Source organism: Entelurus aequoreus, linkage group LG10 (assembly GCF_033978785.1).
Source record: "Entelurus aequoreus isolate RoL-2023_Sb linkage group LG10, RoL_Eaeq_v1.1, whole genome shotgun sequence".
NCBI classification, from domain to species: domain Eukaryota; kingdom Metazoa; phylum Chordata; class Actinopteri; order Syngnathiformes; family Syngnathidae; genus Entelurus; species Entelurus aequoreus.
In genome coordinates, this window is record NC_084740.1 from 45,412,937 (window position 1) to 45,429,701 (window position 16,765).

Sequence of the window (16,765 nt, forward strand, 5' to 3'; positions counted from 1 at the left end):
ATAACTAAAACAAGGTGTGTAAGTTTTACAATATAACTAAAACAACGTGTGTAAGTTTTACAATATAACTAAAACAACGTGTGTAAGTTTTACAATATAACTAAAACAAGGTGTGTAAGTTTTACAACTAAAACAAGGTGTGTAAGTTTTACAATATAACTAAAACAACGTGTGTACGTTTTACAATATAACTAAAACAACGTGTGTAAGTTTTACAATATAACTAAAACAACGAGTGTAAGTTTTACAATATAACTAAAACAAGGTGTGTAAGTTTTACAATATAACTAAAACAACGAGTGTAAGTTTTACAATATAACTAAAACAAGGTGTGTAAGTTTTACAATATAACTAAAACAAGGTGTGTAAGTTTTACAACTAAAACAAGGTGTGTAAGTTTTACAATATAACTAAAACAATGTGTGTAAGTTTTACAATATAACTAAAACAACGAGTGTAAGTTTTACAATATAACTAAAACAACGAGTGTAAGTTTTACAATATAACTAAAACGAGTGTAAGTTTTACAATATAACTAAAACAAGGTGTGTAAGTTTTACAATATAACTAAAACAAGGTGTGTAAGTTTTACAATACAACTACAACTATTCTTACTGACTAAAGTGTCCCATGTGTGATGTCTGTAGGAGTGTTTTCATGCATATTTGTACCTGCTATCCTAATGTACTCAATTTAACGTTGTTAGCATTAGCTAACATGCTAACAGGTTTACGAGTGTCTGTGTTAGTATTATTCACTTACATTCTTTTTGTATTGTTTTACTTTCACAAATTCCTCAGTAAATTCAGCAAAACGTCAGCGTGGAGTTATTTAGTCTTTTTAGCTGATTGGAGGGCTAGCTTGCGCAGCTAGTGAGTCCATGACCATGACTTCTGTTTTGTTTGATCAGCCGTTTTACTGCCCTGTTACAGACACCGTTTGGAGACAATTAAGGTATGCAAATAAACATTTCTGCGTAAATAACTCATTTCACAACGTATATATCTGTGACTTATAGTCCTGTGCGACTTGTACATGGAAACATGTTTTACTGGGTGCGACTTATACATGGAAACATGTTTTACTGGGTGTGGCTTATATATGGAAAATATGTTTTGCTTGACGCGACTTATATATGGAAACATGTTTTCTGGGTGCGACTTATATATGGAAACATGTGTTACTGGGTGCGCCTTATATATGGAAACATATGTTTTGCTTGACGCGACTTATATATGGAACCATGTTTTCTGGGTGCGACTTATATATGGAAACATGTTTCACTGGGTGTGGCTTATATATGGAAAATATGTTTTGCTTGACGCGACTTATATATGGAAACATGTTTTTTTGGGTGCGCCTTATATATGGAAACATATGTTTGGGTGCGCCTTTGTATGGGAACATATGTTTTACTGGATGCGATTTATATATGGGCAACATATGTTTTACTGGGTGCGACTTATATATGGAAACATGTTTTACTGGGTGCGACTTATATATGGAAACATGTTTTACTGGGTGCAATTTATATATGGAAACATATGCTTTACTAGGTGCGCCTTATATATGGAAACATATGTTTGGGTGCGACTTATATATGGAAACATGTGTTACTGGGTGCGCCTTATATATGGAAACATATGTTTTGCTTGACGCGCCTTATATATGGAACCATGTTTTCTGGGTGCGACTTATATATGGAAACATGTTTCACTGGGTGTGGCTTATATATGGAAAATATGTTTTGCTTGATGCGACTTATATATGGAAACATGTTTTTTTGGGTGCGCCTTATATATGGAAACATGTTTGGGTGCGACTTATATATGGGAACATATGTTTTACTGGATGCGATTTATATATGGGCAACATATGTTTTACTGGGTGCGACTTATATATGGAACCATGTTTTCTGGGTGCGACTTATATATGGAAACATGTTTCACTGGGTGTGGCTTATATATGGAAAATATGTTTTGCTTGACGCGACTTATATATGGAAACATGTTTTTTTGGGTGTGCCTTATATATGGAAACATATGTTTGGGTGCGCCTTTGTATGGGAACATATGTTTTACTGGATGCGATTTATATACGGGCAACATATGTTTTACTGGGTGCGACTTATATATGGAAACATGTTTTACTGGGTGCGACTTATATATGGAAACATGTTTTACTGGGTGCAATTTATATATGGAAACATATGCTTTACTAGGTGCGCCTTATATATGGAAACATATGTTTGGGTGCGACTTATATATGGAAACATGTGTTACTGGGTGCGACTTATATATGGAAACATATGTTTTGCTTGACGCGACTTATATATGGAACCATGTTTTCTGGGTGCGACTTATATATGGAAACATGTTTCACTGGGTGTGGCTTATATATGGAAAATATGTTTTGCTTGACGCGACTTATATATGGAAACATGTTTTTTTGGGTGCGCCTTATATATGGAAACATATGTTTGGGTGCGACTTACATATGGGAACATATGTTTTACTGGATGCGATTTATATATGGGCAACATATGTTTTACTGGGTGCGACTTATATATGGAAACATGTTTTACTGGGTGCGACTTATATATGGAAACATATGTTTGGGTGCGACTTATATATGGGAACATATGTTTTACTGGATGCGATTTATATATGGGCAACATATGTTTTACTGGGTGCGACTTATATATGGAAACATGTTTTACTGGGTGCGACTTATATATGGAAACATGTTTTACTGGGTGCAATTTACTGTATATATGGAAACATATGCTTTACTGGGTGCGCCTTATATGCTGGTGCAGTCTATAGTTGGTCTATATCATTGCGACCTTATATTCTACTAAAATGGTAGAAATAGGAATGTTAGAATGGTTAAATGTTTACTTCACTCAGTGTAGACTTTGTTGTGACCTGGAGAAGATCATAGTGTCGTAGTAGTGTGTGTGCGTGTGTGTGTGTGTGTGTGTGTGTGTGTGTGTGTGTGTGTGTGTGTGTGTGTGTGTGTGTGTGTGTGTGTGTGTGTGTGTGTGTGTGTGTGTGTGTGTGTGTGTGTGTGTGTGTGTGTGTGTGTGTGTGTGTGTGTGTGTGTGAGAGAGACAGACATGTCCTGCTGGAAGTGCATCGCTGGCACACGTCCAAAAACCTCCATAACCCCCTCCAACTTCTCTCTTCCTGGTCTTCCTCTTCAACAAAGACATGACTGCTAAAACTACAGTAGTATTTACAGAGGAAGTACTACAGTAGTATTTACAGAGGAAGTACTACAGTAGTATTTACAGAGGAAGTACTACAGTAGTATTTACAGAGGAAGTACTACAGTACTATTTACAGAGGAAGTTCTACAGTAGTATTTACAGAGGAAGCACTACAGTAGTATTCACGGAGTAAGTACTTAAGAAGTATTTACAGAGGAAGAAACACACTAGTATTTACGCAGGTAGTACTACAGTAGTATTCACGGAGTAAGTACTTAAGAAGTATTTACAGATGAAGTACTACAGTAGTATTTACAGAGGAAGAAACGCACTAGTATTTACGCAGGTAGTACTACAGTAGTATTTATGCAGGAATTTTCTACACTAATATTTACAGAGGAATTTCTGCAGTAGTATTTTCAGAGGAAATACTACAATTAAATATTTACAGAGGAAGAAATGAAGTAGTATTTACGCAGGAAGTACTACAGTAGTATTCACGGTGTAAGTACTTAAGAAGTATTTACAGAGGAAGTACTACAGTACTATTTACAGAGGAAGCACTACAGTAGTATTCACAGAGTAAGTACTTAAGAAGTATTTACAGATGAAGTACTACAGTAGTATTTACAGAGGAAGAAACGCACTAGTATTTACGCAGGTAGTACTACAGTAGTATTCACGGAGTAAGTACTTAAGAATTATTTACAGATGAAGTACTACAGTAGTATTTACAGAGGAAGAAACGCACTAGTATTTACGCAGGTAGTACTACAGTAGTATTTATGCAGGAATTTTCTACAGTAATATTTACAGAGGAATTTCTGCAGTAGTATTTTCAGAGGAAATACTACAATTAAATATTTACAGAGGAAGAAATGAAGTAGTATTTACGCAGGAAGTACTACAATAAAATATTTACAGAGGAAGTACTTCAGAAGTATTTACAGATGACGAAACGGAGTAGTATTCATGCAGGAGGTACTACAGTATTATTTACAGAGGACTTTCTGCAGTAGTATTTTTAGAAGAAGTACTACAATAAAATATTTACAGAGGACAAAACACAATAGTATTTACGCAGGAAGTACTACAATAACATTTTTACAGAGGAATTACTTCAGAAGTATTTACAGATGAAAGAACACAGTAGTATTTACGCAAAAAGTACTACAATAACATATTTACAGAGGAAATACTTCAAGAGTATTTACAGATGAAAAAACGCAGTAGTATTTACGCGGGAAGTACTACGGAGGAATTTCTGCAGTATTATTTTCAGAGGAAGTACTGCAATAAAATATTTACAGAGGAAGTACTTCAGAAGTATTTACAGAGGAAAAACTACAGTAGTATTTACACAGGAAGTACTACAATAAAATATTTACAAAGGAAGTACTGCATGCCGCAATCAAACTGTCACCACCACATACATGTAGATAATATATGTTTGTATGTAAGTGTGTGTGTATATATAAAAGTGTATATGCGTGTGTATATGTATACATATGTACGTACATATATATATATATATATATATATATATATATATATATATATATATATATATATATATATATATATATATATATATATATATATATATATATATATATATATATATATATATATATATGTGTGTGTATATATATATATATGTGTGTATATATATATACATATATATGTATATATATATATATATATATATATATATATATATATATATATATATATATATATATATATATATATATATATATATATATATATATATATATATATATATATATATATATATATATATATATATGTAAATTGGTTGCGCTGTTTTATAAGTCGCAGAATTCAAAGCGTAGGAAAAAAGTAACGTCTTAAAGTCCAGAATTGAGGATCGTTAAAGTGACTGAATTGTTGTAATGAAGTACACATCCAAGTATTCAGAGTATTACATATCATGTGTAATTACATTCTCACATGCTTACAAGTGTAAAAAGAAGCAGTGTAAAAAGACTGGAATGTTACTGCTGGACTTGTTGATGCAAAAAGACAAAGACAAAGCAAAACATTGACATCGTCATGACGACCTGAAGAGGCGTACATTTTTGTGAGTGCTTCAACCTTAGAGGGGGTTCAGGGATTGCTGTGCTTTGTTGTGATCCTTTCATGTCTTCTCATATGTTCTTGTTTATGTTGTTGTTGTTGATATGATGTTGATATTGATGTTAATGATGTTGTTAATGTTGTTGATGATGATGTGGTTAATATTGATTATGTATTTGTTATTGATGATGTTGTTGTTGATGTTGTGTTTGATATTAATGATGTTGTTGTTGTTGATGTTGTGGTTGATATTTATGTTGTTGTTGTTGTGGTTGGTATTGATGATGTTGTTGTTGATGTTGTGGTTGATATTGATGATGTTGTTGTTGATATTGATTATGTTGTTGTTGTTGTTGATGTTGTGGTTGCTATTGATGATGTTGTTGTTGATGTTGTGGTTGATATTGATGATGTTGTTGTTGATGTTGTGGTTGATATTGATGATGTTATTGTTATTGATGATGTGGTTAATATTGATGATGTTGTTGTTGATGTTGTGTTTGATATTGATGATGTTGTTGTTGTTGATGTTGTGGTTGATATTGATGTTATTGTTGTTGATGTTGTGGTTGATATTGATGATGTTGTTGTTGATGTTGTGTTTGATATTAATGATGTTGTTGTTGATGTTGTGGTTGATATTTATGTTGTTGTTGTTGTGGTTGGTATTGATGATGTTGTTGTTGTTGATTTTGTGGTTGATATTGATGATGTTGTTGTTGATATTGATTATGTTGTTGTTGTTGTTGTTGTTGATGTTGTGGTTGATATTGATGTTGTTGTTGTTGTGGTTGGTATTGATGATGTTGTTGTTGTTGATGTTGTGGTTGATATTGATGATGTTGTTGTTGATGTTGTGTTTGATATTAATGATGTTGTTGTTGTTGATGTTGTGGTTGATATTTATGTTGTTGTTGTTGTGGTTGGTATTGATGATGTTGTTGTTGTTGATTTTGTGGTTGATATTGATGATGTTGTTGTTGATATTGATTTCGTTGTTGTTGTTGATGTTGTGGTTGCTATTGATGATGTTGTTGTTGATGTTGTGGTTGATATTGATGATGTTGTTGTTGATGTTGTGGTTGATATTGATGATGTTGTTGTTGTTATTGATGATGTGGTTAATATTGATGATGTTGTTGTTGATGTTGTGTTTGATATTGATGATGTTGTTGTTGTTGATGTTGTGGTTGATATTGATGTTGTTGTTGTTGATGTTGTGTTTGATATTGATGATGTTGTTGTTGTTGATGTTGTGGTTGATATTGATGTTGTTGTTGTTGTGGTTGGTATTGATGATGTTGTTGTTGTTGATGTTGTGGTTGATATTGATGATGTTGTTGTTGATGTTGATTATGTTGTTGTTGTTGTTGATGTTGTGGTTGCTATTGATGATGTTGTTGTTGATGTTGTGGTTGATATTGATGATGTTGTTGTTGTTGATGTTGTGGTTGATATTGATGATGTTGTTGTTGTTATTGATGATGTGGTTAATATTGATGATGTTGTTGTTGATGTTGTGTTTGATATTGATGATGTTGTTGTTGTTGATGTTGTGGTTGATATTGATGTTGTTGTTGTTGTTGTTGTGGTTGGTATTGATGATGTTGTTGTTGTTGATGTTGTGGTTGATATTGATGATGTTGTTGTTGATATTGATTATGTTGTTGTTGTTGTTGTTGTTGATGTTGTGGTTGCTATTGATGATGTTGTTGTTGATGTTGTGGTTGATATTGATGATGTTGTTGTTGTTGATGTTGTGGTTGATATTGATGATGTTGTTGTTGTTATTGATGATGTGGTTAATATTGATGATGTTGTTGTTGATGTTGTGTTTGATATTGATGTTGTTGTTGTTGTTGATGTTGATGTTGTTGTTGTTGTGGTTGGTATTGATGATGTTGTTGTTGTTGATGTTGTGGTTGATATTGTTGATGTTGTTGTTGATATTGATTATGTTGTTGTTGTTGTTGATGTTGTGGTTGCTATTGATGATGTTGTTGTTGATGTTGTGGTTGCTATTGATGATGTTGTTGTTGTTGATGTTGTGGTTGATTTTGATGATGTTGTTGTTGTTATTGATGATGTGGTTAATATTGATGATGTTGTTGTTGATGTTGTGTTTGATATTGATGATGTTGTTGTTGTTGATGTTGTGGTTGATATTGATGTTGTTGTTGTTGTTGTGGTTGGTATTGATGATGTTCTTGTTGTTGATGTTGTGGTTGATATTGATGATGTTGTTGTTGATATTGATTATGTTGTTGTTGTTGTTGATGTTGTGGTTGCTATTGATGATGTTGTTATTGATGTTGTGGTTGATATTGATGATGTTGTTGTTGTTGTTGATGTTGTGGTTGATATTGATGATGATGTTGTTGTTGTTGATGTTGTGGTTGATATTGATGATGTTGTTGTTGTTATTGATGATGTGGTTAATATTGATGATGTTGTTGTTGATGTTGTGTTTGATATTGATGATGTTGTTGTTGTTGATGTTGTGGTTGATATTGATGTTGTTGTTGTTGTTGTGGTTGGTATTGATGATGTTGTTGTTGTTGATGTTGTGGTTGATATTGATGTTGTTGTTGTTGATATTGATTATGTTGTTGTTGTGGTTGCTATTGATGATGTTGTTGTTGATGTTGTGGTTGATATTGATGATGTTGTTGTTGATGTTGTGGTTGATTTTGATGATGTTGTTGTTATTGATGATGTGGTTAATATTGATGATGTTGTTGTTGATGTTGTGGTTGATATTGATGATGTTGTTGTTGATGATGATGTGGTTAATATTGATGATGTTGTTGTTGTTGATATTGATGATGTTGATTATGTTGATGTTGTGGTTGATGTGCATATTGCTGTTGTTGATGATATTGTGGATGATGTTGATTATGTCGATGTTGATATTGTTGATGCTGTTAATGATATTGTGGATGACGTTGATTATGTCGATGTTGATATTTTTGATGCTGTTAATGATATTGTGGATGACGTTGATTATGTCGATGTTGATGTGGTTGATGATTATGTCGATGTTGATATTGTTGCTTTTGTTAATGATGTTGATGATTATGTCAATGTTGATATTGTTGCTGTTGTTGATAATATTGTGGATGATTATTTTGATGTTGATATTTTGGATGATGTTGATGTTCATGTTGATGACGAAGCTGTTAACGATGTTGTTGATGATGTTGTTTTTGTTGATGTTGATGTTGTTGATCTTGTTAATGTTGAAATTGTTGTCAATGTTTTTGTTGATGATGATATTGCTGTTGATGTTGACATTGTTGATGATCATGTTGATATTGTGGTTGATGTTGATGATCATGTTGATATTGATGATGATGATGATGTTTTTGCTGATGTTGACTATGTTGATATTGTGGTTGATGATTATGTTGATGTTGATATTGTTGATGATATTGTGGTTGATGTTGATGATATTGTGGATGATGATTATGTTGATATTGTTGATGATATTGTGGTTGATGTTGATAATCATGTCACTGTTGTTGATTATGTTGTTTGTGTTAATGTTGTTGATCTTGTTGATGTTAATATTGTTGTCCCTATTCTTGTTGATGATAATATTGCTGTTGATGTTGACATTGTTGATGATCATGATGATATTGTGGTTGATGTTGTTCATGTTGATGATGATGTTTTTGTTAATGTTGTAGACTATGTTGATGATGTTGATATTGTGGTTGATGATATTGTGGATGATGTTGATGATTATGTTGATATTGTTGATGATCTTGTCGATGATGTTGTTGATGATGTTGTTTTTGTTGATGTTGTTGATCTAGTTGTTGATGTTAATATTGTTGTCCATGTTCTTGTTAAAAGATGGTATTGTTGATGATCATGTTGATATTGTGGTTGATGTTGTTCATGTTGATATTGATGATGATGATGCTGTTTTTGTTGATGTTGTAGACTATTTGGATGACGTTGATATTGTAGTTGATGTTGTTGATTATGTCGATATTGATTTTGTTGATGATATTATGGTTGATGTTGATGTTGTTGATGATATTGTGGATGATGTTGATTATGTTGATATTGTTGATGATATTGTGGTTGATGCTGATGATCATGTCGATGTTGTTGATGTTGATGATGATGTTGTTAATGATATTGTGGATGATGTTGATGATTATGTTGATATTGTTGAGGATATTGTGGTTGATGTTGATGATCTTGTCGATGATGTTGTTGATGATGTTGTTTTTGTTGATGTTGTTGATCTAGTTGTTGATGTTAATATTGTTGTCCATGTTCTTGTTAAAGATGGTATTGTTGATGATCATTTTGATATTGTGATTGATGTTGTTCATGTTGATATTGATGATGATGATGCTGTTTTTGTTGATGTTGTATACTATTTGGATGACGTTGATATTATAGTTGATGTTGTTGATTATGTCGATGTTGATTTTGTTGATGATATTATGGTTGATGTTGATGTTGTTGATGATATTGTGGATGATGTTGATTATGTTGATATTGTTGATGATATTGTGGTTGATGCTGATGATCATGTCGATGTTGTTGATGATGATGTTGTTAATGATGTTGATTATGTTGTTTTTGTTGATCTTGTTGTTGATGTTAATATTGTTGTCAATGTTCTTGTTGATGATTATACTGTTGATGATCTTGTTGATATTGTGGTTGGTGATCATGTTGATGATGTTGATATTGATGATGTTGTTGATTATAATGTGGATGTTGTTGATGTTGATCATGTTGTTAATAATGATATTGTTAATGATGTTCTTGATGTTGTTAATAATGATGTTGTTAATGATGTTGATGTTGTTGATGATGTTTTTGTTGATGTTGTTGAATATATTGATGATGATGTTGTTAATGATGTTGATGTTGTTGATTATGTTGATATTGTTGATGATGATGTTGTGGTTGATGATGTTGATGATACTATTGATGTTGTTGATGATGATATTAATGTAGTTGATTATGTTGATGATGTTGTTGATTATGTTAATAATGATGTTGTTGATTATGTTAATAATGATGTTGTTGTTGATCTTGTTGTTGATGTTAATATTGTTGTCAATGTTCTTGTTGATGATTATACTGTTGATGATCTTGTTGATATTGTGGTTGGTGATCATGTTGATGATGTTGATTTTGATGATGTTGTTGATTATAATGTGGATGTTGCTGATGTTAATCATGTTGTTAATAATGATGTTGTTAATGATGTTGATGTTGATCATGTTGTTAATAATGATGTTGTTAATGATGTTGGTGTTGTTGATGATGTTTTTGTTGATGCTGTTGAATATGTTGATGATGATGTTGTTGTTGTTAATGATGTTGATGTTGTTGATTATGTTGATATTGTTGATGATGATGTTGTGGTTGATGATGTTGATGATACTATTGATGTTGTTGATGATGATATTAATGTAGTTGATTATGTTGATGATGTTGTTGATTATGTTAATAATGATGTTGTTGTTGATCTTGTTGTTGATGTTAATATTGTTGTCAATGTTCTTGTTGATGATTATACTGTTGATGATCTTGTGGATATTGTGGTTGGTGATCATGTTGATGATGTTGATATTGATGATGTTGTAGATTATAATGTGGATGTTGTTGATGTTGATCATGTTGTTAATAATGATGTTGTTAATGATGTTGATGTTGATCATGTTGCTAATAATGGTGTTGTTAATTATGTTGATGTTGTTGATGATGTTTTTGTTGATGTTGTTGTATATGTTGATGATGATGTTGTTGTTAATGATGTTGATGTTGTTGATTATGTTGATATTGTTGATGATGATGTTGTGGTTGATGATGATGATAATATTGATGTTGTTGATGATATTAATGTAGTTGATTATGTTGATTATGTTGATGATGATGTTGTTGTTGATTATGTTGATGAAGTTGATGTTAATTATTATGTTGATCATGTTAATGATGTTTATGTTGTTGATGATTATGTTGTTTATGTTGTTGTTGATGTTGTTGATGTTTATGAAGTCGATTATTATGTTGTTCTTAATGTTGATGATTATGTTGATGTTGTTGATGATGATGTTGTTGATGTTGTTGTTGATGTTGTAGTTGATGTTTATGAAGTTGATTATTATGTTGATTATGTTGTTGTTAATGTTGATGACTATGTTAATGATGATGATGATGATGTTGTTGATGTTGTAGTTGATGTGCCTGCTGGCTCACTAACTGTCGCTAAGTTCGGGGGTTTGTTGCTGAGTGGAAGATATCAGCACAGGAAATACGTTGGTTGTGGGGTAAACACCTGCTGCACACACACACCACACACACACACACTAACCACACACCACACACACACACACACACACACACACACACACACACACACACACACAAGCTAACGTGTAGAGAGGCAGTTGTTCAAGTGTCAAAAGACGCCACAAACAAAGTCCTGCTGCTGACATGAAATACAGCTCTAGTAGTAGTGTGGTGGTAGTACTGTGGTGGTAGTAGTAGTAGTGTGGAAGTACTGTGGTGGTGCTAGTAGTAGTAGTGTTGTAGTGTGGCTGCGTCACAAGGCTGTTATCTGCTCCGCCAGGCGTGGAAGAGGCGCTGGTTCATCCTGCGCAGCGGGCGCATGAGCGGCGACGCAGACGTGCTGGAGTACTACAAGAACCAGCACGCCAAGAAGCCCATCAGGGTCATCGACCTTCACGCCTGCCAGCAGGTGGACGCCGGCCTCACCTTCAAGAGGAAGGAGTTCCAGGACAGCTTCGTGTTCGACATCAAGACCTCCGAGCGCACCTTCTACCTGGTGGCCGACACCCAGGACGACATGAACAAGTGGGTGCGCTCCATCTGCCAGCTGTGCGGCTTCAACCAGTCCGAGGACAACCAGCACGGTAAGACCTCGTCCTCGTCCTCGTCCTCCAACAACCACCTTCTACTTCTTCACCCTTCCATCTTCCAGTCCTTCAAGGACTCTTTAAACCTTTCCTAACAGGACTTCCTGTTTTGGGCTTTCCTTTTCTTACTTCTCTGGTCCGTCAGTAGTAATTAGCACACATTGATGGAGGAGCCAATAAGTCAGAGTAGACCTTCTTAAAGTGGAACTTTTAAATGTTGCCTATCATTCACAATCTTTATGTAAGACCTTTCTCTTTTTTATGCATTCTAAGTCATAAAAAACAGCAAGTACGAGGTGGCTAACGGAAGTACTCATACAAAACACACCAACAATACTTAATGTACATGTGGTGACCTGAATATTAACAAGTATTTGCAAAATTGTTATTATAAGCGCTGACGCAGGGGAACTACTTGGAGAGCGCTCACTAGCTTATGCTGCTATGTTGACATGTTGAGCTGCTGCATGGCCTCTGAGTTGGTGAAAGTTCATTCTAGATGATAAATCATGTCTCTCACCTGGATAGTAGAAGGTTGTGGACATAAACCCACAAGTTGGTCAACGAAATAGCGAGAAATACTTTTGTTCAACCTTTTGTGAGGATGATGATGAATTGTTGAAGTAAAGGGGAAGATACAACCATCCCATCAGTCTTTATCCCAGTGAGAGCAGACATTGTACAGTAAGTGGTTGTTTTATCATGTTTGTATATCTTGTTTAGCACTTAGCAATACTGCTACATGATGCTCAGTGTTTCACTTCTAAAACTTGTAGATCATCCTCTTTATATTCAGGCTCAGAAATAGAAGTTGCTGGATCATCATTTGTCCCAAAGTAGTTTTTGTTGTCGCTCATCAAGTCTGCCATGATTAGTAGTCTTGATGTTGTTGAAGGGGAAGTGAACATTTTGAAATGATTTACCCTACCGTATACTTAAAATGATCAAAACACATAAATATTACATGTTATTCTGAATGTTACTAGATACTACATATATACTTAGTGTGTATATAACATATGTAAATATTACATGTTATTATGAATGTTACTACATTACATATATACTTACAGTGTGTATACAAAATATGTAAATATGACATGTTATTATGAATGTTATTATGTTACATATTGTATATACACATTAAGTATATATGTAAATATTACATGTTATTATGAATGTTACTATGTTACATATTTTATATACAGATTAAGTATATATGTAAATATTACATGTTATTATGAATGTTACTATGTTACATATTTTATATACAGATTAAGTATACATGTAAATATTACATGTTATTATGAATGTTACTATGTTACATATTTTATATACAGATTAAGTATATATGTAAATATTACATGTTATTATGAATGTTACTATGTTACATATTTTATATACAGATTAAGTATACATGTAAATATTACATGTTATTATGAATGTTACTATGTTACATATTTTATATACACATTAAATATATACTGTATGTAAATATTACATGTTATTATGAATGTTACTACATTACACATATACTTACTGTGTGCATACAAGATATGTAAATATGACATGTTATTATGAATGTTACTATGTTACATATTGTATATACACATTAAGTATATATGTAAATATGACATGTTATTATGAATTTTACTATGTTACATATTTTATATACACATTAAGTATATATGTAAATATTACATGTTATTATGAATGTTACTATGTTACATATTTTATATAGACATTAAGTATATATGTAAATATTACATGTTATTATGAATGCTACTAGATACTACATATATACTTAGTGTGTATATAAAATATGTAAATATTAAATATTATGAATGTTACTAGATACTACATATATACTTACAGTGTGTATTTAAAATATGTAAATATAACATGTTATTATGATTGTTACTAGATACTACATATATACTTAGTGTGTATATAAAATATGTCAATATTACATGTTATTATGATTGTTACTAGATACTACATATATACTTAGTGTGTATATGAAATACGTAAATATTACGTTTTATTATGAATTAATATTTGGATGTTTTTCAAGTGCTTTATGCATAATGGAGCAACACCTAATACCTCCATTGTTAGCTGACATTTGCTAGTGTTTATTTACGATTTAGAATGGATAAGCAGGGAAAAACACGTGTTCTTGTCTTACATAAGAATTGTGAATGATAGACACATTTGTAAAAAAGAAGTGCACTTCCCCTTTAAGAGCAGTACTTGAATCATGCTTCAAACTCTTCTTGGAAAAGTTGTGCACCACAAAATGTTGACATTATCCTTGACTTCCTTATTTCGATTGAAAAACAGAAGGACAAATGGTTGTATTCTTTTTTTGTTTTTGTAGGTTAAAGTGTTTTTCATACTATGTTCCTTAATTAATGTTGCTGATAAATGTATTATTACTTATGGAGTTTATGTCTTTTTATTTTTTAGTGTAAATATTTCAGTCGGCCTAAATAAATGTTTCGAGTTTAAATAAAGATTCAGGCAAATTGATGAACTCAGACTAAAACCAATGTTGTTAAAGTTAAATGATAAATGATAAATGGGTTATACTTGTATAGCGCTTTTCTACCTTCAAGGTACTCAAAGCGCTTTGACACTATTTCCACATTCACCCATTCACACACACATTCACACACTGATGGCGGGAGCTGCCATGCAAGGCCCTAATCACGACCCATCAGGAGCAAGGGTGAAGTGTCTTGCCCAAGGACACAACGGACGTGACTAGGAAGGTAGAAGGTGAGGATTGAACCCCAGTAACCAGCAACCCTCCCATTGCTGGCACGGCCACTCTACCAACTTCGCCACTATATATATAGTGTATATATATATATATATATATATATATATATATATATATATATATATATATATATATATATATATATATATATATATATATATATATATACAGGTAAAAGCCAGTAAATTAGAATATTTTGAAAAACTTGATTTATTTCAGTAATTGCATTCAAAAGGTGTAACTTGTACATTATATTTATTCATTGCACACAGACTGATGCATTCAAATGTTTATTTCATTTAATTTTGATGATTTGAAGTGGCAACAAATGAAAATCCAAAATTCCGTGTGTCACAAAATTAGAATATTACTTAAGGCTAATACAAAAAAGGGATTTTTAGAAATGTTGGCCAACTGAAAAGTATGAAAATGAAAAATATGAGCATGTACAATACTCAATACTTGGTTGGAGCTCCTTTTGCCTCAATTACTGCGTTAATGCGGCGTGGCATGGAGTCGATGAGTTTCTGGCACTGCTCAGGTGTTATGAGAGCCCAGGTTGCTCTGATAGTGGCCTTCAACTCTTCTGCGTTTTTGGGTCTGGCATTCTGCATCTTCCTTTTCACAATACCCCACAGATTTTCTATGGTGCTAAGGTCAGGGGAGTTGGCGGGCCAATTTAGAACAGAAATACCATGGTCCGTAAACCAGGCACGGGTAGATTTTGCGCTGTGTGCAGGCGCCAAGTCCCATTGGAACTTTAAATCTCCATCTCCATAGAGCAGGTCAGCAGCAGGAAGCATGAAGTGCTCTAAAACTTGCTGATAGACGGCTGCGTTGACCCTGGATCTCAGGAAACAGAGTGGACCGACACCAGCAGATGACATGGCACCCCAAACCATCACTGATGGTGGAAACTTTACACTAGACTTCAGGCAACGTGGATCCTGTGCCTCTCCTGTCTTCCTCCAGACTCTGGGACAAGTCTAGTGTAAAGTTTCCACCATCAGTGATGGTTTGGGGTGCCATGTCATCTGCTGGTGTCAGTCCACTCTGTTTCCTGAGATCCAGGGTCAACGCAGCCGTCTACCAGCAAGTTTTAGAGCACTTCATGCTTCCTGCTGCTGACCTGCTCTATGGAGATGGAGATTTCAAGTTCCAACAGGACTTGGCGCCTGCACACAGCGCAAAATCTACCCGTGCCTGGTTTACGGACCATGGTATTTCTGTTCTAAATTGGCCCGCCAACTCCCCTGACCTTAGCCCCATAGAAAATCTGTGGGGTATTGTGAAAAGGAAGATGCAGAATGCCAGACCCAAAAACGCAGAAGAGTTGAAGGCCACTATCAGAGCAACCTGGGCTCTCATAACACCTGAGCAGTGCCAGAAACTCATCGACTCCATGCCACGCCGCATTAACGCAGTAATTGAGGCAAAAGGAGCTCCAACCAAGTATTGAGTATTGTACATGCTCATATTTTTCATTTTCATACTTTTCAGTTGGCCAACATTTCTAAAAATCCCTTTTTTGTATTAGCCTTAGGTAATATTCTAATTTTGTGACACACAGAATTTTGGATTTTCATTTGTTGCCACTTCAAATCATCAAAATTAAATGAAATAAACATTTGAATGCATCAGTCTGTGTGCAATGAATAAATATAATGTACAAGTTACACCTTTTGAATGCAATTACTGAAATAAATCAAGTTTTTCAAAATATTCTAATTTACTGGCTTTTACCTGTATATATAT

At 33.4% G+C, this 16,765-nt stretch overlaps 1 protein-coding gene across 3 annotated transcripts in view; it reads left to right on the forward strand.

Annotated features, from left to right (window-relative positions):
- Positions 1-16,765, forward strand: part of gab2 (GRB2-associated binding protein 2) — a 111,397-nt gene that overhangs the window by 42,908 nt on the left and 51,724 nt on the right. For all 3 annotated transcript variants that reach the window (XR_009827509.1, XM_062060990.1, XM_062060991.1), the window contains exon 2: positions 11,919-12,222. Coding sequence is in view for 2 of the 3 variants with exons in the window: in XM_062060990.1 (XP_061916974.1) it covers positions 11,919-12,222 (304 nt within the window). In the remaining variant the exon portion in view is untranslated. The remainder of the gene's footprint in view (positions 1-11,918; positions 12,223-16,765) is intronic.